This window comes from Sinohyriopsis cumingii, chromosome 11 (genome assembly GCF_028554795.1).
Source record: "Sinohyriopsis cumingii isolate HCF-2022 chromosome 11, ASM2855479v2, whole genome shotgun sequence".
Classification (NCBI taxonomy): domain Eukaryota; kingdom Metazoa; phylum Mollusca; class Bivalvia; order Unionida; family Unionidae; genus Sinohyriopsis; species Sinohyriopsis cumingii.
In genome coordinates this window covers 92,198,335-92,223,116 of record NC_142971.1, presented here as the reverse complement: position 1 = coordinate 92,223,116, position 24,782 = coordinate 92,198,335, and the positions used below count along the sequence as shown (strand labels likewise).

The following is a 24,782-nucleotide window of genomic DNA, read 5'->3' as shown; positions in this document are numbered from 1 at the left end:
GTCATACAGTAATTTCGATTAACTTTCAATGATATTAAGGATATCAGAGAAACTTTGGGGCTTCTCAATGTCTCTTTCATTTAATTAATTAATTTCATCGATCTTTTAATTAAGATGGAATTATCTTGATGAGTATTTAAATAGTAAAACTCACCTTTTTACATTTTTCTCTCCATGAATTGGAGATAGATTCACTAGTATCAACCCTTCCATACTGTAGGTGTCCACCGCGTACATGGAAGTATATCTCCATTGCATAGGCCAGAGTCAGAAGAAACGTGCTGACATAGAAGGACTGAAAAGTTTTATAACAATTATGGATAAATTTATTGCAATTATGGCCTTCAACAAGAGTTCAACTTATCTACACAAAAGTAAACTTTCACAGATTCATCCAAGTTCAGTATTCCACACCCACTAGACTCACCCTTTTCCAATGCTTAATAGTTCTGCTTCGTCTATAACACAATAAATGACACATTGTGTTCATTATTTCAAAAGAAATCAATTTTATTCTAAACCTTAAGCAAAATCTTGAGTTTTTTTGTGTTACAGTAACTACCATGTATACTCACTTTTAAGTCCAGTCAAACTGCAAACGACATGGACCCTATCCTGCCCTCGCATATTGCACCAGATGATCAGGATTTCAGATTTTATTTCCTCCTGATTACTCCAACAAACTACATAGACCCAGAGCTGCTGGCATATCATGTGATGACAGATTTCGGTCAATGCAGTTTTTAGTTTGACCAAACATTATATATGGTATTCAATATTCTGAATGTAGAATTAGTGAAACATTTGCATGTACCACTGCCAACTATGTGGCATAGAACTACTTTTGTTGACAGAAAAAGGATATCCTGAGTAACTGATGGCAAGTTAACAAAACCACCTTATCTGAGCAATTTTCAATGCAATACTAATACTGGTAAATTATAAATACTATGTCTAACGTAGACGAACAAGAGGACTTTGGCTAATAACCTAGTAGCCTTCTCATTTACAATTTCACTGATAATAAAACAAAATTGCAAATTCACTAGAATTGCCATGTGAATGATCAAAGACACACATATTGTACATCCTATATATATACATGTACTACAAGCATATGGATGTGATGTACAGGAGATCCAGGTATACACTACCAGCTGATGGATGTGCAGTATAGGAGATCTAGGTATACACTACCAGCTGATGAATATGCAGAATAGGAGATCTAGGTATACACTACCAGCTGATGGATGTGCAGTATAGGAGATCTAGGTATACACTACCAGACAATGGGTGTGCAGCAAAGGAGATCAAGGTATACACTACCAGCTGATGGGTGTGCAGTAAGGTATACCCTACCAGCTGATGGGTGTGCAGCAAAGGAGATCTAGGTATACACTACCAGCCGATGGGTGTGCAGCAAAGAAGATCAAGGTGTACCTTACCAGCTGATGGATGTGCAGTATAGGAGATCTAGGTATACACTACCAGCTGATGGATGTGCAGTATAGGAGATCTATGTATACACTACCAGCTGATGGATGTGCAGCAAAGGAGATCTAGGTATACACTACCAGCTGATGGATGTGCAGTATAGAAGATCTAGGTATACACTACCAGCAGATGGGTGAGCAGCAGAGGGGGCGAATCGGACATTTTGTCCAATCGTTATTTTGCTTAATTATTACTTTCTGCACTCAACGATCTAGTGTCGTCAGCGCCTGGTAAAAAAAAAACGACGACGTCGTTGGGGATCGTCCAATCGTCATTTGGTTTAATTAACACCTTCTGCGCGTCGATCCCCAGCGTCGTCAGCGTCCGGTAAGCACATCGACGACCGCGTCGATGTCATCGCCCCCTCTGCTGCTAAGGAGTTATTTACAATGAGGGTCTTTATGATCTTACAAACAGAGTGATCACTAACTCCTCCTCCTGTAGATCAATTAGGTTATTTGACTGATCGGTGAGTTTAAAATTAATTCTCGTTAAAAACCGATCATGGCATCGCATATAGACCGGATTAATCGGATTCTCAACGATTAAATATCCCGGAGGGGCTGTTGGTGAAAATGAATAAAGGATATATCCCTGTTGAGCTTGATTTGATTGATTGGTATCCACCTGGTAACTCCCTTCGATAACATCACACACTAGATTGATTGCTATCACCGATGCGATATTTACGTTGTATGGAGCAATATGCCTACCATCATCCCCGTTATCGTGTCTGAGGATATAAGTTGATGGACTGATAAAATCATTAAGAGACTTTCTTAGTTCTGGCGCGTTGTATCTTGGAAACTTAAAATCGGGTAAATCGGCTTCTGCGATATTATACTCGGTTAGGAATTTTTGTTTATCATTAGTTCTGCTAGCGGATATTACCCCGACGATTCGTTCATTGATATATTCCATGTCTGATATAAGTTGATTTAACACCTCAACGTGTTTTTGTGCTTTTGTTTCCCGTAGCTGTTCTAGTTGTGATTGGTAAATACGATTAATTTCGATAAAAAACCTATCGATATCATTTAAATTAACATTGGTCTCGACGGCCGATCTAGGAGTTTTCTCGTACCTAAAATGCCAATACATGGTATTCCTGTCTTGAAATGTAAACCAGTCGGGGGGTGACGCGTTTTTCATAATAAACAAAACATCTCGATAACTGGGATTAATCTCATGATACGATTGCTTGTCCGCGGGGTTTTCATGAGGTGGATTCTTAGGCCAACCTAGTATGGTTCTTATTGAACTGTTATAGATATCAACCATATACCCCGGTGTGCTTATTTCAATCGTCGACGATAACGTCGGTTCATGAACCGTAATAGCGATTTTTGATTCTTTTCCTGTGATCGATTTTATCCTGCGTTGAAATTCTTTATTGATTTGTTCTATTTGGTATGACCCAGTTGGTATTGTAACCTCCTTCCAGTCTGGGGTTCCATCGGGTTTATTTGTCCGTGCAAAAACCAGCGAGTTATTAGGTTGTTGTCCGTTAAATGCGTCCGCTCGAATATTAGGCCAACTGTGATATACTCGCAATTTTGTCAGCGCTATTTCCTTCACTGGAACCGGCGACGGGAAGTTCACACTGAATTCGGGTTTCGTTGACGTTATTGATATCATATTTGTTTGTACCGGAGTGGTGTTCTCCGCGATCCGCTGAAGTAATTGAAACCCTTCGGGGTTCAGCGACATTATTATTATTTGTTGTCTTTAGTGTTTAATATTAATAACCAGAGCCCATTGAGGTGGTTCCGGCTTCCAGTTGAAAATCCTCGATTTTTGACATCGCGGAGCTATACAACTGGACCATCGTGGAGAATTCAACATCGGATACGAACAAATTATCAATCGATAACGAGATCAACCCGGATAATTTCGAGTATGCGTCGGATACTATTTGATGTTTTACTGTGTACTCGTCGAGTTTTTTCTGAAAACACGATGATATCTTCCTAGTGATTGCGTTGGCGACTCCAGCAATTGTTGTCATTGCGGAGACAGCGATTGGAACAGCGATCGGGGCTATCGTGGTTACCGTGGATAAAATAACACCGGCGCCAGCTACTATGCCCGACACTGAGTACACGACCGCGTCGATGGCGGTTATTTTACGACGGTATTTTTTTATTTTTGCACGGTATTGTTCGGAAAGCGTTTTTAAGTTCGCGGAGAATTCTTTTGCGGTATCGAATCGATATTGATGTGACGTCGGTGATACCTCTGATTCAATTTCCTTGGTGGTCATTTTTATTTTAAAAGAGCTAGTGTTTTTAATTACTTAGATTCGCTGCAAATTCCACATACCATGTAATGTTTGCCCCGGCTAGATTTCTATCAACGGCATAAATTGTAAACAGTTCAGTTGCGTTCTTGTCTATAATTGTTGATATTGTATTGTTAAACCCGGATGAACTCGACGATAATATATTAAACTGCATCATTGAAACCAGTGTCAATCGATAAATACCCTTAACAGTTGCGGTAATATTTACTGTATTATTCGTAGGAGTCCAATCGAATGATCCATGCCGAATTGTGTATACTGTGTTGATGATGTTCTCATGAGGGGTTTTTATTTTTTCGAATTGCTCTGCTACTCTCGGTAGTCCGTCTTTAATCGTTTCAACATCAGTTCTGATTATTCCTACTTCCCGCCAATGCGCGTCTATATTATTCTTGTTCGCTGCAACATTAGTTTTGATTGTTTCTATTTCCCGTGTATTCTCGGTTATACTTTTTTTGTTCGCTGCAACATCAAGTTTGATTGTTCCTATTTCATATGTATGCACGTCTATACCTTTTTTGTTCGCTGCAACATCAGTTTTGATTAATCCTATTCCCCGCCAATACGCGTCTACATTTTTTTTGTTCGCTTCAATATCAGTTTTGATTGTTCCTATTTCCTGTGTATGCGTGTCCATATTATTTATGATCGTTGTGACATCAGTTTTGATTGTTTCTATTTTCCGTCCATGCGAGTCTACATTATTTATGATCGTTGCAACATTAGCGCCGATTATTTCTATTTCCCGTTCATGCGCGTCTACACTCCTTTTGTTCGTTGCAACATCAGTTTTGATTGTTTCTATTTCCTGTCCATACGCAGTGATATCATTTATAGTTATTGTGATTTCATCCGGTTTGGCATTTTTTTTACCAAGGAATTTATCAAAGTTGTCATCGATCCTGTTAACATTTTTTCGTAACGAGGTAAATTGGCCCGACAGCGTCGTAAACTCCAAAATAGTATTTTTTATTGTTGCAAGATTCGGTTCGGTTACCGTCGGGGTTCCAAAAAAACTAGCGGTAGTGAGTTGTATATCGGTGACAGATTTTTTCACCTCGGCGACAGATTTTTTCACCTCGGTGGCAGATTTTTTCACCTGCGCGTCAAGTTCGGTCACCGATCTATCTAACCTTGTAAAACCGTCCTGGACTAATGTTACCCTATCCGTCACCGCTGATATATGTCCACCCGGTTTGAGTTGTCCGTCGACGGTATACAACGCGATAGCGCCCTCGTCGGTATCACGCTGTCGTATTAAAACGTCATTCAGTGACACATTACCGGATTTCAATTTACCCTGGCGGTCTTGAAATACAACTATTTCGCCCGGGTCAACACTTGTTAGATTCAACATATCAGTGATTTCATCCTCAATTAGTTTTTTTATGTCATCGGTGGTAGGCGTTTCCGTGGGCTTTTTCAGCGCCGAAACCGGTCGCCCCCAGATATCAATCATTATTATTGTAAATGTTATTCTCTAAAATCCGTTGAGCTTCTACGACCCCACTAGTGTATTCGTTTACAACCACATGAGGTGGTTTCCGCGATGATGAAATCGCCGCGAGTACGTTCAATACTTCACGGCCACATATCGGTGGGTCGCTTAATCGCTGTGTTGGCAGCGTGGAATAAAAAACCCGGGCTGAACACGCCCGGGCTGAACACGCCCGGATATACCGCATGAACTCTTTCGGCGGGGCTAACCCGTATGAATCAAAATAGACGATTGCACGCGGATCAATCGCGTATGCAACCCAATGAGTTCCCGCTCCGGAGGACCCATCGAGGTTAATTATGCCTGTTTCAGTATTCCTTGGGGCCGCCGGTAATTGATCCCTCATAAAAACACCTCTGAAGTTTTTTATCGCTAACGCGTTTGCGGCGTCTATTAAATCAAAATTAGACATTGGAGTCATTAAACGGTTCCCGGTAGTCTTAGACCCTTTCCCGAGTACCATGAATACGGGGTTCCCGGTAGTCTTAGACCCTTTCCGGCCACGGGTCGTTTTTTTTTGTAGCCTTTCCCGGTTGCCTTCTTCAATGCCATTCCCGCCGCGGTACCAACGGCTCCTAACGCCGCCGCCTTAGCCACTGCTGGTGCGGCCGCGGCAATCAATGCCGGAATCGCAGCTAACAGCGGAAATATCCCACCGGTCTTTTCCATGTTTTTAATTGCTGCGGCTGAAAAATCTATTTGAACTCCCTTTTTATTCTTCATCGCATCATTGAAATGTTTTATTTGACGCGCCGTCAACGATATCTTATGATTACCACCCGCCATCTGCGACGGCTTCAGCGTTATTGTGGTTCCGCATTGTTTAGCCGACTTTGATCGTAATTTCTTGACTTGACCATCAGTCAACTCTACACTGACGACACTATACGACATTTATTGTAAACGCGTTTTGTGCTTTCAATTACATGTTTTCCACTGGCGCATCAACGATTCTCATTCGTCCACCAACACCTTCTAGCAGCATTGATTTATCGCTGAGAATGACAGCAACCGCTCTATAATTGGCACCAGCCGGGGCTATACGAGCTCGGAAGTGTATATCAACGACGGATTGTCTCGTTAAATCAAGATGTTCCAACGAAAAGTAATAAATCGGATACAGGTTTTTAAAATCAAGTTGTGATATTTGCAAACCAGTGTCGACGTTTTGATCACGGCCCATATACGACAGCAATCGATGATACACACGTGCGATATGGTTGTCGCCGTAATTAAGCTGTATATCCTCGGATGGTTCCTGTTGTCCGTTTATTCTCAGCGAAACCTCCATGACTCCTAATCGATCAAATATCATATGGCTGCGTTCTTGACTGCCCAATCGTTCCCTATTCTGTAGCGCTATGAATATATGACGCGGGGCTGAAACACCCTGTTTTGATGCTAGGTGCCATGTAAACGTATCGGCGACGTTATCCTCTTTAGCATCAGTTGTTACCGCTAGCCAACTCAACAGCGATTTCCCCCCCCCCCCCGTTCCATAAATGCTAACAATCGTGCTTCCGTGGTAACTGATGGAGTCAGCACCGGCATCCACAATGCCATTTTAGTTAAAATGACTTTACCGGCAGCGACGCCAGCAGCATGCCATATTGCATTGTTATCATCGCCCCTTCGCGTCAGGGCAATTGTATGCTTAGCCCCATAGATGACTTTTCTAACATTTCTGCAGAATCCAAATATGTGATGGAGTGGAATCGCGCATGAAAACTTTCGGCGTGGTCCTTGCAACATCCCTACTCGTGTTGCGAATCCCATATTGTAATTATCGTTAAGACTTTTTATAATATTGAAATTAGCGCCTGGTCTTGCTCTGCGGTCTGGGTTATTTGCTTCAGCCTGTGGGTCAGTTGCGGTATCTCTTTCCACCAGCACGTTAACGTACTGAAGATGGTCAGCGTTATCGGTGGAGTCCTTCGCAAACATCATAGATGGGCCCGCCGATCTTGTATAATCATCCGAGTATCTCGCTAACCCAACTATCGTCGTTGCAACATCAACCTCGCGTTCTATTGATTCAATTTCTCGCCCGTCAATAAGATATCTGGCGCTCTCAAATAACGCCATGATACCGTTGTTGACGAAGCCAACTCGAACACGATGGTCATCTGCGTATGGTGCATTATCGGCGGCATTTGTCACGAGTTCTCCCTCAATTTCGATAAACGCTTCACACGGCAAAAAATATTTACTGGTATCTTGGACTTGAAGTTCAATTCGCGATCGTAGGTCAGGTTGCGCTGCATAATAAGAATAATATTGATAATCACGGACAGAATCATCCCTGCGCACTGGGGCGTCCATATCAAACGCGGGATCAGCGGTTCGCGCAAACATTTTATTATTATTCATGTCGGTGTTTTCAATTGAAATCCATCAACGTCGTTTTCGTCGTAAATTCTTTGAATTTAAACCACTCCCCGCTATCGCGTTCATGAGCGCGTTGGTTGCCGCATCGGCTGATGGTGAAGTCGCCAACGACTGAGTCGTCGCCAACGACTCTAGTTTTTCTTCCACGGCGTTATTTATTACTTTACTGACATTTGCAGGCATCACTGTCGTTGATGGCATCACCGGTGGTTTTTGTTTTTTTCTCCGTGAAAATCCTTTGGATTTTACCAATGACATTAGTTTGTTCCGCGCGGCTGAAAGCGCCTTTCCGGCAACATCTCCAATAGCACTAATTCCCTTATCACGAATAACATCAATAGCCTTCATTCCTAATTGTTTGGCTAACGGCGCTACTTTTGGAGCCATTCTTGTAAATAACCCCGCAATGGTGCTACCGAGACCATCTCCATAGCACGCGCGGTAAACAGGCAATCGCGAGTTTACCACGTAGACGAGTACTGGTTTATCGTGGTTGTAGTGTATGATCATCCTTATTAAAAACACCAGTTTTCCAATTAGTGATTGTAATCACCAGTGATTGTAATCACCCCCCCCCCCCACCGAATCAAAAACCGGAATAAATTTTATCAAAATTTCCTTGGGTTTTTGCCCTCGATAAAAATCTGGTTTTTTTCTGGTTTTTTCTTGATTTTTAGTCATTTTTGGTCGTTTTTTGATGCCTATAGTCGTTTTTTTCTCGATTTTTCAGAAAAACATCGATTTTCTCTAAATGATTTCCTTGGGTTTTTGCCCTCAAAAAATGGCCAAAAACAGTCCAAAAATGGCCAAAAACAGTCAAAAAATGGCCAAAAACAGTCAAAAAACGGTTAAAAATTAACAAAAACGATAATTTTATAATTTTATAATTTTTTTAATCATCCACTAACTCGTCTATGAGCGTTCGATATGCATTAATGTCCATGATACCGCCTGCAAATAACCGCTTGCAAATATCAGCGGCCTCATTGATTATTTCCGGAGAGTTATTTCCGGCTCGTTTTCCTCCAATTAGTACCTCTAGCCGTGATATATCACTGAGAACACTACCAGGACAGGTAACGCCGTAGGATTCTTTACCAACAGAGTATCCTTTTCCTTTTTTTGGTGTTCTACTCTTAACTTCCTTGTGGAATTCATCGTAATCGGATTTACTACGATGTAGTAATGCGTCTCTATGTTTACTCGCTAAATACACTATTCTTGCCCAGTCCTTTAACGACTTTATATTTTTCTCGTAACCGCTATTGATATGCTTCTTATCTCGTATGCTCTTAGCAAAATTGTTGGCAGCAAAATTAATTAATTCTTCCCTGCTGCTGAAGCCTCTAATTTGATCTATTGTGCTCTTCTTGAGTATAACACGGGGTATATTCTCCTCTTTTTCTTCCGGTTCTCTTGCGGTGGCGCCTAGTTCTTCTTCCGGTATTTCTTCTTCTGGTTCTTTCGCAGTAGCACCTAATTCTTCTTCGTCGGCCATTGTAACATAAGGTTCTTGTGGTTCCGTTATAGCGAGTGGTGGTGGCCTCCGTGTTGTAGCAGCCGCTATTTTCGCAGGGAGTGTTTCTAAAGACCTTTTTGTTTGTTTTGTCTCTGCCGCTATCTTTTCAAGCGCATCGAGGACGGGCACAGTTGCCGCCGTAACATCTTTGGTCGCTTTAGTTACCGGGACAAAGAGTTGCTCGCTTCCAACAGTAAAATCGGTTTGTAGTTGCTGCCGCGTTTGAAGTTGTTCTCGGACCCTGTCTCGTAACGGTATGAACTTTTTAAGCGCTGCTAGCCGCTCTCTGGCTAGCCGAGTAGTAAGTGATTCGCCTACCATTATTGCAATTGCGAAGCAATTTCTAATTTCTCGCCGGAGTTTTCGTCTATAATCCTTCTAATGTTTTTGATCTTACTAGAAATCTCCCGGCGTCGTTCATAAACACGTCCGAGTTTTTTTCGTATTATTTCAACGGCAGTGAATAGTCCAATGAATGCATTTGCGTCATTGTGGTACAAGTTTTCATTGATCGTATGTTGTAATCGTTTTATAAAAAAGTACTCGCGGGCCAGGGTAAAACGCCCCCGTTTCGATTGTTCGTTAATAATCTCATAATCGGATAATATTTTTTCACTGTCGAGACCATCAGATAATTCAATTCCTTGATTTTTTAATTTTGAAATCTCGGCTCATATATTATTGATGTCTTCGATATTCATTATTCTTATAGAACATCTTGTTTTTAAATAAAAAAAAAATGAAACCCCGTGTATCAATCCCGAGGTGTTCAACAATACTGAATACTTTGTTTTCTTTCGGAATGGACAATTTATTGTCATGGCGACTTCGTCAGCGCCATAGGCGCCGGTGACTTCGTCACTCGCTGATATTTACATATGAAAATCGAATTCTATGCCCGGTCTTTTTTGAGATTGCTGTTTGATATACTCGTTCTGCTACTTTTCGTATTGAGGCGATACAAATGTCAAAGTATCTACTGGCTTCATTCATCGACTGAAATATTTTTTCCTCGTGAGTTGTTGTATCAAATGACTTTACGGGTTTTGCTTTCTTTGGGTATTTACCAGTTTGGCCTTTTTTGGCATTCTGACTTTGCGAGATAGCTTGCAAGTTTATAAGAGAATTATCAGTCTTATTATTATTAATATGATCAATCACAAGTCCATTTTCGATTAATCCGTTGAATACCTCAAATACCGCCCTATGAACATGGTACTTCTTTTTTCCGGCACCAAACATCAGATACCCCTGATTACTTACGGTACCAACCGGCTTCTTCAGTTTGCGGTTTCTAACAATGCCGTCGCGAGATGCCTCGTAATTGACGAGCACAGGATGCGGCTGAAATTCTTGGTCCATTTATATAATAATACTATTTGTCTAATTTATTATTTGGTTTAATTATAAATCTTTCAACGTAGTCTTGGGGGGTTTTGATGACGAAGTCAGCGGTGGGGTCAATGACGGCGTTTTTAATTCGCTTGTCATAATAGCGTTTTAGTTCCCTGTATCGCTTTCCGCCACAATTAATACACAACTGCGATTTTCCTCTTACACCGACGTGGCAAACCAAGCACGGGAGGGGGCCAAGAGAACCATTACGAACGCTTTGTAAATGATACCCGCAGAATTCACCTCTACATGATTTATTGCACGGGGTTATCGACCCAATCATCAACCATTTGCATTTATTCATTATACTATATTCTTTCATTTAAATACTTGTTTTAATTATATGGATGAGTTCGAGAGATTGGCAGCAATTAAGCCCCGGAAAAATATTAAGTTCAATCTCAATAGAGTCCTCAAGGACACACCAAAAGCGTTAATAAACGATAGAACCCTGTTGAGTAAAATACGCGATTGTATCGATGAATTCAAGCGTGATGGCGCATCTCATAGTTGGTCAACATTTCGAATTGATGGCGTTGTTGATGCTACCATGAACGACAACCGCGCAGCAACGATAATATCACAACTTGACGGTAAAAGGTATTTCTTCAGAGTAAAATTCATTGTCCGGGTGGAATCAGGTAATTGGATCATACGTGATAAATTTGAACCAGTTCTCAGCGACAAGAAAACAGTCACTGTCAGCCGCGACTCCAAGCCGGGGTTGTTAACCGGAATTGACAGACCATACTATGAACGAGCGTATCCTGAAACAGCAGTTGTTTATGGAATATACCCGTTAAATAAGAAACCTGATATCGGAAAACTGAAACCGATGAAACAGTCAACGGGGATAAATTGTGTAGCAGAACGAATAATAGAGCATTTTACAAATGCATGTCGAGGAAACAAATTGACTGATTTACGACGTAGCAAAATCAACCAGTGGGAACTAACCGTAAAAGAGCGTGGAGCGACCATCAGCGACATAGCGAGATTAGAAACGTCGTTGAGATTTCCAATAACCGTTACAACGATAACCGGTGAAGTATTATACGAATCGAAGTATAAATCGAAGGGAGCCCCAATCAAAATTATTGATCATAACGAACACGCATGGACGCCCGCGATCACAATATTTCCACGGGATAGAACAGTAAAGTATATACCCGAAGAATTCTCCCGGGATGGTTTTCTCGCGGAGAGGAAACTATTTGATGCTATTGCCTACTTGTGTAAAAACGACCCTGTATCAGTGTGGTTACTTCGCAGCGCTGAAAACGATGCGGATACCTTTGATTAGTTTGTAAGACCAAACGGCGAATTATATCGCACTGAAGCATTTCACAACAGGATGAAAAAAACCGCCATGGAATTTGAAGAGCATGATGAACAACTGCTAACAAATTGTTTTACGATTCCATCGGTTGTAGCTCATGTTGCAGCAAGGAAAAATGCGTGGAGACCAACGCGCAAGGAATTTCTGCCGGATGTACAATCCAGTTGTTTGGAATACTATCACGGTGGACTATGGAACACTGAATATAGCCGCGACGCTATGATCTCGGTTGATATGGTTGCCTGTTATCCAGCGAGTTTTCTCGGGTATGGATCCGCCGCTGAGTACTTTAGACGATTTGGACACCCCAGTCATGAAATGACTCGTGTTGCTATTAATGGACCACTGCCTGATTTTGATTTAACCGGATTCGCTCGCATAGTATCATTTGAATTCGCGGCAGGACTCCATCGCTGTTGCTATATTTGGATCGGTAGACACATGGCTGAAAAGAAGTGGCTGCCAATAGCGCTGCTACGGTATATGATTGATTGTAGCATGCTAGTTTCGTTGATTGTCAGTGACGCGATTATATCATACCGGGCACAGACTGAAGTCTGGTTACCAGAACCGGAGCGTCTAGATAGCATAATTGACGAGTCCAGAAAAAACATTGATGCCGACGAGGAATATATCGAATGGTCCAAAAAGATATTCAACCAACGAAACCGCGAGGCAAAAGATCTCGGTAGAAGAATAATTGGTAAGTTCACACAAGGTGGAAAAAACCACGACTACAAACGATATTGCTCACGGCTGATTATAGATGACGCAGAATATGATTTCGTAATCAAGGACGCAGTGGCAAAAAATAGATACGTGAACTGCAAAACAGCTTTCTTGTCCAATGGAACGAGGTTGGGTACAGTTGTTACCTACAGCGATGGAGACAGCCCGGCGTATCCACATTTGAGGGCGTCTATGCTGGGTTATGCCGCTATCAATTTATTCTCGATGATAAATAGATTCCCCGATACCGCGGTTAGAGTAGCCGTTGATTCGTTTTATGTTGACGTAGCGTATAAGGAAAACGTAGCCGAGTTTACTAGTCCGGACGAGAGTTGGGGTACATGGAGAATTAAAAATGAAATACGACGCGATTATTCCCCGTCAGCAGATGTCACCGTTGAGAACAACTACTTACGCGGTGATAAATTGTCAGAATGGTCTAATGCACCATCGTGTTCTGATCCAATTTGTAGACATAAAACAGTTTATTTAAGCGGCTGTGGCGGGTCAGGAAAGACGACTCGGGCAATTGAATTATTTCGAACGCGGGCAAGTATAATCGTGCTTACACCGACCCATAGACTAGCGCGAGAGATAAAACAACGAAATGTTGACGCCGTTACTTATCACAGCTTTTTTCGATACAGCGGCGGTGAGTGGACTCCTGATCGAATGGGTGAAAAATTTATTCCTGGGGTTATCATTTGGGATGAGATATGTACTGTTTCGTTAGATGTTTTACAAATGTTTCTTGATTGCTTGGTGCTCGCGAATACAGCGGTGATCATGTGTGGCGACCATGGTCAACCACCACCATTTGTCGGCGAGGGCCCACATGATTGGTTAAAGGGTTACGTGGACTATTATGAAGAAACCGATACTGATTACCGAGCACTTGATGAACAACTGCGCGGGGTTAAAAAATTAATCAGATTACAGCCGGATAGAATTCAGTGTGAAATAATCCGCGAGGTGATTCCGGAAACGCCGTTAAATGAATTCTGGGAAACATGGAGACCAAACGATTTGATTGTAGCGAGTAGAAAGATAGTCAGAGACACACTTCAGCGGAGGTTGTTTACGTTGCATAAGGAAAAGTTTCCAACGCGCCCAGTGCCGTTATGTTATAGACCCGCGGACACACGGCGGCAGAACATTGAAGTTGAAATCCCAGCCCCGACAGCGTCGGGGACAAAAAAACAAATTCTCGTGCTGAATGATATTGTGCTCGTTGATATCAGCGTCGTCGAGGACGCGCTACGTGCTGATAAATCCCCGTGGACGCTAGGATACGCAACAACAATACATTCCTCGCAGGGACTAACCATCACGGACACAATTGTTTGGATGGTTGATAATCGCATCGAATGGTCAAATCTAGTCTATCTTGCAGTGTCCAGAGTACGAAGGATAAATCAGCTTCGAAGAATTGTTATTGACGAAGCCAGTGACAAAGCCAGTGACGGAGTCATCGATGCAAGCGTCATTGATAGAAAACTCTCGGGTTACCGCCAACAGGATAAAAAAAACAGCGGCGTTTTGATATTGATGCCGAATTAATAATTGCGTTACGACAACAACAGAATAATCACTGCGCAAGTTGTAATTGTGTAATGCGCTGGCGTTATTTGGATAAAGACGCTCGCCAATTTACCGTGGACAGAATCGATAACAGTCTCGGTCATGTTAAAAACAATGTGAGGTTGACCTGTCTTGAGTGCAATAGACGCAACGGCGCTAGTTAAGACCACGCGGGGGTAATTGAGTATCGTCAGGTATCACTTGTAGCTGCTCGCGTGTAAATCCGCGCTGAGGAGCAGTTCAATCCAGTCTGTAGATCGGTGGTCTACCAGTTGATCGTGTTATCGTTGATATGTTATGTGTGGTAACACTCCAAATAGGATCGGTAGCCCTTTTTTTACCGCCTTCAAGCTCTCCTGGTTCATATAGATATCTCACGGTGACATTGCCGAGAATCGGCTTGGAAACGCTATTTATTTTTGATTTTCCGGGTATATACTCGTATTTAATCGCGTCGCTGGGCTTCATGTTGATTGCTCGGGTAATCTCGTTATTTAACGCTGCAATTACGCCTGGCAACCTTTTGACCCATTCACGAGATCGTTTTTCTTGGATGAATTCCTTCGCGTATTGATATCCAAATAACCGTTCAGCGAGAGTCCGATTGAATCGTTCAACAATTGCCTGATCACGATGTAGCGCAGTATGACCTCGTCGTACCGCGACGCTATGATGTTTCAGCGTTGATAAAACAGCGCCGCGAAATTCACTACCGGGATCAACTTGTAATAGATTTGGCCAGCGCAGAGAACCTCTTTGATAAATTCTTTCAAACGCAGCGGCTACTTCAGTTGCTGACTTTGTTTTTAACGGCTCCGCTTGTTTGTATCGACTCGCAACATCAACTACGGTTAGCGCGTATTTGTAACCGTTGTCATGCGGCAAAAATAGTATATCAGCCTGATGAACTTCATTAGGTACGCTGACATCAAAGCGCGAGAAGTTGATTTGTTTAGGCGGTGGTAGATAAATTTGCCATATAGCCTGTTTGGATAACCAATTAGCCGCAGTGGCCTTTGTTACCTTTGCAGCGCTTGCAAGCTTACCAATTGCGGCCTTCCCCTTCCAGTATCCTCTCGGAGAATAATAGATGGATTCCATGTTGTTATTAATTACCAGCGCCCATCATTAATTTACCTTTCATAGCCGATTTTACCAACCATGAGGCCAATTTTTCTTTGACGGATTTATCAGGAATAGCATTTAACGCGTGAATTAATTTTACATCCGCGATATGACGCTGTTGCAGATCGCTACTTTTGTAGTAAGCAACATCATGAGCATGACACGCCTTATCGATAGCGTTTATTGGATACTCACCGGGTTTGGGCTGATTTTGATCATCGAGTCTAATATCTAATCGTGTTCCGGGGCCACAGTAGCTATATCCTGGGAGGTGCTTTTCTCCTGGATACTTTGCCCACGGTGTTCCGGGGAGTTTTGATAACCTGGCTGCAATATCACCTCCTCGCTTTTTTTTAAAACATCCCCGGGTTTAATAGAAATAAATCTAAATTTCTTTGTACCGCATTGTGCACACTTACCAGTAAGGGCCGATCTGTTATTTCTTGTTGTAGCGGTTGTCATATCATTTGTGCCAGTACGTACTCTACACTTCACACAATATAGATCCATAATTTATGTATAGAGATATGAATATAATTGATTTTTCGGCGACTAAAACAAGAGAACCAGTTAAGCATGTTGCAGCGTTACCAAACTCGATTCGGATGATTATCATCGGACCATCTGGATCCGGCAAGACGCAATTGTTACTCAATTTAATAATGAGATGGATGAAGTGGGATAAGTTGTATTTGGTTGCTCCTAGCGTAGATGATCAACGATGCTACGAGGTGTTGAAAGATTTCAACGAGAATGCATCAGCGATCGCTAAAAAAAATGTTATTGAGTTTATTACAGATATCAATGATGCACCAGGTATTGATGATATTGATGGCGACGTTAACAATCTAGTCGTGTACGATGATGTTATGTTAGACAATCAAAAAAACCCAGCTAGGATATTTTCCAGAGGCAGGCATAAAAACACTGACGTGATATATGTCACTCAACGGTATACTCAGATTCCAAAAGTAATCAGAGATAACTGTAATATTCTTGCTGTATTCAACGGCGTTGATACACACACGCTACGAAATATTTGGCAGACATGGTGCGGCGGTGACATGGACTTCAATGTTTTTCGAAACTTTTTTAGTCATGCTCAGTCGACCCCACATGGATTCGTAACGATAAACTTACATGATCCTCGGACACGATATCGTATCGGACTTGACCAAATATTCGGTTAGTTGTAAATAATTTTCATTGTAAGCAGCAGAGGGGGCGATGACATCGACGCGGTCGTCGATGTGCTTACCGGACGCTGACGACGCTGGGGATCGACGCGCAGAAGGTGTTAATTAAACCAAATGACGATTGGACGATCCCCAACGACGTCGTCGTTTTTTATTTTACCAGACGCTGACGACACTAGATCGTTGAGTGCAGAAAGTAATAATTAAGCAAAATAACGATTGGACAAAATGTCCGATTCGCCCCCTCTGCTGCTGGGTGTGCAGCAAAGGAGATCTAGGTATACACTGCCAGCTGATGGGTGTGCAGCAAAGGAGATCTAGGTATACACTACCAGCCGATGGGTGTGCAGCAAAGAAGATCAAGGTATACCTTACCAGCTGATGGCTGTGCAGTATAGGAGATCTAGGTATACACTACCAGCTGATGGCTGTGCAGTATAGGAGATCTAGGTATACACTACCAGCTGATGGCTGTGCAGTATAGGAGATCTAGGTATACACTACCAGCTGATGGATGTGCAGTATAGAAGATCTAGGTATACACTATCAGCAGATGGGTGTGCAGCAAAGGAGATCAAGGTATACCCTACCAGCTGATGGGTGTGCAGTATAGGAGATCTAGGTATACACTACCAGCTGATGGGTGTGCAGTAAGGTATACACTACCAGCTGATGGGTGTGCAGCAAAGGAGATCAAGGTATACCCTACCAGCTGATGGGTGTGCAGTATAAGAGATCTAGGTATACACTACCAGCCGATGAATGTGCAGCAAAGGAGATCTAGGTATACACTACCAGCTGATGGATGTGCAGTATAGAAGATCTAGGTATACACTGCCAGCTGATGGATGTGCAGTATAGGAGATCAAGGTATACACTACTAGCTGATGGGTGGGTAGTAGGAGTTCTAGATCTATACTACTGGCAGATGGGTGTGTTTTACAGGAGACCTATGTATACAGATCTAAGCCTAAAAACTGGTTGATGGGTATGTGTTGTGCAAATCAATTTGTACAGAGCTTGGTCTACACTATTGGTAGATAATCTAATGACAGACCTGTGTGTGTTGTACAGAAGATGTATTTAAGTCTAAACTACTGGCAGACTGGTCTGTGTTGTACAGGATATCAAGGTCTACAGACCCAGGTCTACACAACTGATAGATGGGTGCATGATGTATAGTACTGTAGAGCTGGGTATTTTTGTTTAATAAATTAAGGTTTGTCATAATACTTTGTTCATTATACGTTGCTATTTGGGCACATGACTTCAAAGACACAAAATTAATAACAAACACAGCTTTATTCAAAGCGTCATTTGGTCAGTACAATATGCATTTGGACCAAACGACATCAAAGGACAGCAGTGGAAACATTGTAATTAATTTTTACTGCAGGAAGTAACAAGATTACTTGAAGGTAATTACAAAAAGTTAAAATCAGGAGAGCGTCCTGTCACACCACAGCAGTCACGTATTCAAATCAATGTGGTCTATAAATTATGGGTGAGTACCCTCAACCATACAACATGTTTAGTGGTCAATTAAAATACAAATGTTTTGGATTTGGTTGATATTGTTGTTCTTGTGGGTTTAACACCATTTTTCAGCATATGGTAGGTTATATACCAGTAAATCAAGAGATGCTACCAGTTTACACCTATCTCCAAATGAAGGGTTATTATTGGGGGCAGGTGATGGATACAAACAAAGCCAAATGGTAGCTGATGGATGACAACCAGGTGTCATGCTACCAAGCAAAGTGGGCGACTAAGTCGCCTGAAAAATGTAAACTTTGCCTTCTTCTGTTAGAAAGGCAAAAACGACCTTGCCATGTGATTTTTTTGAGGTACACTGACTGACCATACTTTTTGAGATGCCCCCTCACCATTTCAGGTTAGTTATACTGTTGCGTTGTAGCAAAATGTATTCCTCAAGCCATCAGTACCTAGGCCTAGTTTTGATATCAATTATGCCGAAAAACAAACTTGATCTTGCACATTCACAAGCATGTGTTTTGATAACTGATTGACCAAGTAATTTAGCATCTATCAGAAAGTATCCCTGCCTGATTTCCACATGTTATCCCTCAATGAGATAACATACAAACTTATGTTTTGAAGCTTTAACAATAGTATGTAAATAGCAATTTGTGTTTTGAGATCAGATTCAAAGATTTGGATATTTTAATTGCCTCATGTACACTACTTCATCATAAAATTAGTTTGAAACTGTAAGTAAATCAGTAACAGGGAAAAATAATGTCAGACATCGCTATGTCTGGGAAGTACCTAGCAATACAATGTAAGATGTGTCACATGTCTTACTACCCAAAGAATGGCCTTGTATAGCGTCTTCCAATGTCAGTTGATATCAGAACCAGAAGTCAAAGTTTCAGGAATATCTCACACACTTGGCAGCTAATATCAACACTCTTCCACAAATTGATATGTAATTACTATACTTACTCTGCTGTTTTTGTTCTGGTGGAATAAAAATCTGACACTCACAAATGGATGCAATTTCATGTTCCGTTGATATACATTTGAATCTGGTGAAATGCAACGTTAGTCAAGGTATGCCGAAATATGTTCAAGTAGGTTCATGTGGGGGATATGTTTCTTGAATGACACAAAATGTTGCTTACAGTTCCAATAGGCATAATATATTTTTATTCATTTCATTAAAGAATAATATTTCAAAGTAACCTGATTTTGGCATTCCCTGCTTTCATTGCTTTTCTGCCAAATGAAATGTAGGCCAACAAAACTTGAAAACAGGTGAATTTCTTTTTTTAATAGAGAATTTGAATATATTAGAGAAAAGACATTAGAGTCAGTAAAGTCTGACTAAAACATTCTGACGTTACTGTGTAGAAAAGTGTCATTATTGGTCGCTGGTTATGTGAGATATTCCTGAAAATTTGACTTCTGTTATGATGCTAGTTGACATCAAAACATGCTACAAAGTGCCGTTAGTTAGGCTGTAAGATCCAGACATCCAAAACTTAAATATCAGCATTGAGATCTTACATGTAGGACTAGGAAGTACCATTTTATTAGACTGTTTTCATAAATCATCAGGCAGATATATTTAGAAAAATATACAATTCATAGAAAGCAAAGTCTAGGTGTTAAGTTATTTAAGATTTGACTTTAAAATGTAATTATGTAGGTCAAAAACATATGGGACAATACTAGGGTGAAGAATTTGCGTGAATGGAGAACATACAACATAAGGTCAAATTTGTTTTCTGACTTCACTCGTACTTGTGAAAATACAGAAAAAGCAGCAAAGCAGAAATTTAACCAATGTCTAAAATTACTACCAGTACCTAGACAAATAGATAAACCATCAAATTCCAATCCTATCAATGGACTGTTGTAATGAAGCAAAGTGAGTGATTACACATTAGGAAAACCCCTCCTTCTAAAAATAGATGCACTCATGTCTGTGTTGATTCAGTTGGAAAGAAGGGTTTAGTTCATATACAGACTATAAAGAAGTCATGTCTGTAATTTTATGCATTTTAGTGTGTTATGTATGAATAGTGACGGTAATGATTTATCCAAAACAAAGACATGATGAGAAGAACAGTATAATTTGAAGACGTGTGCATTTGCCCTCATGTACATGGTACAGGGATTGTTTCAAACATGTCTACAAATCTCTGAAAGAACCATTATTAAGAAAATAAATTGTTTAAAAAAGAAAATAACAAAATAGATTAAGGGAAGTTGATTAAGTATTTTTACTAACTTGCAATTGCAATAATGTAAGCTGGTTCTTCAGTTAAAATTTGCTATTATTCTATTTTAGAGCCATATGACCAAAATAGCTTAAATAATTTCAAATTAAAAATAGAGTATTGCTTAAATCGAATGTTAGATGAAAATATGCATACTGGTAAATATAGGGCATAATTCAAATAAGAGAATACATATATACTGCTTTTCTTGCTTCGTGTCCACTTTACCCATTTGGGCGCTTACTTCTCCATTTTGTCCAAAAGGAGAAGTCACTTAATTCTCCCTCAAATTCAAGTCTAGCCTGACCCCTGGACAACCTAAGAAATCAAAGGCAAAATAGGAAAACACACACACACACACGTACATAAAATCACACACACAAATTTATATATCTGGAAAGGAATTTGTTTCATTTCTTTCACAACATTCTCACATTTTCTCACTACAGTGACAGAGTCTCAAAGGTCTGTGGTTATCCTATTCCTCACAGTAGTTTGATTTTTTCGGAGAACTTAATCCCAGAAATGCATCAATGATGGCCAGTATCAATAGATTTGGGAACTTATTTTCATGATAAATATCCTAAACACAATTTTCCACAATTCATGCATGTTGTTCCTTGGATATTTCTGCTGATATATCAGATTTTCTCCAAAGATTAAACCAAAGTACAAAATTTAAAAAAACATGCCAGTTATTTATGTATCACCACTTTCTGTGCCATGCTGGACTAGCAGCAAACCATCCAATATTTCATAATCACCAGTTTCATTCTTAACAGATGATCTTTCCTTGCTGACTTTTCTAAAGAAAATAGGAATCTTTTGTTTCAACATGACACACTACTGTTGCATTTTACACATTTTCTGAATTGCTGATTGATGGATAAATTTACTACACCTCTCCACCGCTCCGATGGCCTAGTGGTTAGAGCGTCCGCCTCGGATGCGGGAGGTCGTGGGTTCGATCCCCGGCCGAGTCATACCAAAGACTTACAAAAATGGTACTAACAGCTGCCTTGCTTGGCACTCAGCATTAAGAGGTTAGTGTTAGGACTGGTCGGCCCGGTGTCAGGATAATGTGACTGGGTGGGACATCATGCTACATGTCTGCGGCATGATGCCCCAGTGCTAGACATCACTAGAAACTGCCACATTGCAGTCATCATAGCGACATGACTGAAGAATTGTTGAAGCTACGTTAAAAATCCAAATCACATCACACATCACTACACCTCTCCAGGAAGCAATTCAATCAGAATACCTTTTTATTTTGATGTAAACAATACTAGAAACATTGTATGTAATTGCTGACCTTGTTCCAAAATCAGTGACAGTTTTGGTAAACAACTTTTTAAAAACTAAATTGTATTATCTTTCTCAGAGTAAGAATCATTAAGCTGAGTCCAGGTCATACCTGGACTAAGTGACATCAAGCATATGTCAATTGGTAAACAAACTTCCATTTTCTTCCAGAAGCATGAACTTTTGACCCTCATCTAGGAATCTGTTTTACATCTTAATTATGTGTATGACTGATGTTCTGATACAAGTTCTATCAGTCATGCTTTAACCCTTTACCTCATGCAAGCGCCTCTACTCCATTTTCATGGAAGTGCCTTTTGATGCCTCTACTCCATTTGCATGAAAGCGCCTTTTCACGCCTGCTGTAAACATCAGCCATTTTAAGCAGGTTTTCCTAGCCCCACCTTTTGGGATAAAACCCTATTAGATACTACATTCATTTCTGTAAATGACCATTACGTCAGATCATGTGGTCACTGTTTATGTTCTGGTCTAAATCTGCTATTTAAAGTAACTGGGTTGTATTCTCCACTCTCCGAAATGGAGGTCATGGATTTCATTAAGTACTAATGAAGTTTTCATGATTAGAATCACAGCTATGAAGGATTCAATAACTTAGGTAAAGGCTCTGATATTGATGTAGGAAGCAATTAGTTTTTATAAATTATCAAATTCAGATGTCTTAGTGATGTAGGCATTGACAAAAAACTTGTAAATTTCGAGTATGAGAAATGGCAGCTATGGTTGGTCATGCAGCTCCAATGACTTGAGGGTGAATGAGTTCTCTTAAGTAATTAAAGTACATAAAAAAATCTTCTGTGAAAAATAATTACACAGCTATAATTATCAGACTTTACTCTAAAAAATTTCTATACATAATACATGTGTACCAAAAATGTAAGATGGTTAAAAATGCTGTTAAATGTAACATACACTACATTGTTTAACAGTTAACAGACAGGCCTATGTGTATGGAGTCGAATAGATAACAGGTTATTATGCTGTGACCAGTTTGGGCTGAATTTTATTTTCTTCAAATTATTGAACTCATGTGATTATTTTCTCTGAAAATACAAAAGTGCTCTGACATAATTCTTGGATAAAGACATTCACTGGAATTTAAACAGATTTCAAAACTGGAATAATATTTTCTGTGTTTCAACAAGAGACTGTTGATGCATCAGTACAATGCTGACTACTACAGACATCATTGCCTTCCATCTTGAATTTCATCGGGATTTGAACTGAGATTTGAACTGAGATTCACTTAGAACTTTTCATTGATAGGACTTGTGTTTTTTAATTTTTTGATTACAATTTGGATTTAATTCATAAAACCATATATTCTTTATTTCTCAATTTTCACTTTGTATTCTAGGGAAATAAATTATTCGGTAAATTTTACAAAGCTTGTTGTCTTCACTCTTTTCTATTACTTATTTTAAGAGCACAGACTTGTAACAATGCTTAGACTTCATTTACCACTAGTACAGTTGTGCAAACTTTAGTTCCAAACCCTATGCATCTCAATGGCTTGCTGCTATCCCTCAACTTGACATAATTCTTGGAAATTCTTTTTCCATTTCACATGAAGACGTCAATCATATCTCCCACCATGAAGCATATTCAAATTGGCATGTGATATCCAATAAACAGTGCCCCTTCCAGCTTTATTCACAAGAACCAAAATACTCCTTTTGATTCTCAGAAGCTAATTTCCCCTTTCATCTGTAACATGCATCACTTTCTATATATCAACAGTTTGATCATGCAGACATCTCACATGAACAAATAAGTGCAGTTTAAAGCATCTGGGGTACTGCTGTAAAGTTAGTCTGGTTCCCTGACTAATTTCACTGATTCTAATATGAAACCTGGATCCAAATCAAACACAGTTGAACCAATTATCTGGATTTTTCAGCAATGATCATTTTTCTGTAGTTTTTGCTTGTTTTTGCTTCTATGCCATAAGTCCATAAAGACTTAGGGCAAAATCATATGGGTTCTGAGCCTTACTATCAGTTAGAATTAATTACAATGTAAGTTTATTCTGTGTTCATCTGAAGTCATATGGACAAAATACATTGTTATAACCAAAAATGGTACATAAACCTTAGTAAGTGAAAACAACTCCTTATGAGGCAAAAGTATTTTTTTTTAAATATACTTACAGTGACAAAATCAGTGATAAAGTCACATGAGTTGCCATTTATTGGATATTTTGACACCCTCAGACAACAGATCACCAAGAGTAAAATAGAAGCAATAAAATCTGCAAGTGACAGTTGGAAAATTGGAAGAATCTGAAAAAGACAAAAAAAGGTCACACATTAGTAAAGAATTTCTGAAATTATTTTATACTATTTCTTTGGAGAAATTTAAAAAATCTAGGGGTCTGAGATTTAGACGGCCATAATTAGGCTCAACATACACACAGAAAGTGTCCCTTCCTTCCCTATGAATGACTGTTACCCTTCAGCCCATATACTTACAGCTTCCCTTCTTGCTTGTAGAGAAAATAAAGAAAAGAAAATCTAAACACTGTCATTCTTTACCAGTCTTATAGGTACAATCTTTTAAAGGAGAAGTTCTTTAGCCAAAATTATTCCTTTTTCCAACATAAGGATTTTAGTGCACTACAATGACTATGACCATAGGAAGCAAGGGAAAAGTTTGCCAGAATCTTTGTGCCAAACGTTTGTATAGTGCTTGCATAAATCCTTTCATTTGACAATCAAGAGGCTTCAATGGGTCTTATATCACTCACATGAATTATATCACAATTGACTTTGCAACATTTTGGTTTTGGAAGTCTGTTAAGATAACATCTCCATTTGAATTCACTAGAAATCTTAAAATCTGATCTACATGAGCTGATTTACAGAGTCTGATAATTAAAAAAATATATTTTTAAGAATAATGGCATTCAATCCAAGAAAGCAGTTTTGGAAACTGCTTGAAATCAGAATATCAAATATTTGTTCATCAAAATTGATCAACCCTTAATCTTAACTGACTGGTGATATTTCCATATTTTTATGGACAAGTTAAAGCTTTTGATCTGAAAATATGCATGTTTTACTGGCACATCTGTCATATGCCATGTTGCTGGTACTTGGTTTGTACAAAACAGCCAAAGTCTATATTAATATAAGTTTTTCTTCA

At 40.0% G+C, this 24,782-nt stretch overlaps 1 protein-coding gene across 1 annotated transcript in view; it reads right to left on the bottom strand.

Annotated features, from left to right (window-relative positions):
- The window catches only part of LOC149789004 (transmembrane protein 116-like), a 107,211-nt gene that overhangs the window by 68,105 nt on the left and 14,324 nt on the right, over positions 1–24,782 (bottom strand). Inside the window, exons 4-5 of the mRNA XM_089975160.1 lie at positions 23,789–23,920; positions 155–295 (exon numbers count right to left, since the gene is read on the bottom strand). Coding sequence (XP_089831286.1) covers positions 155–295; positions 23,789–23,920 — 273 coding nt within the window. The remainder of the gene's footprint in view (positions 1–154; positions 296–23,788; positions 23,921–24,782) is intronic.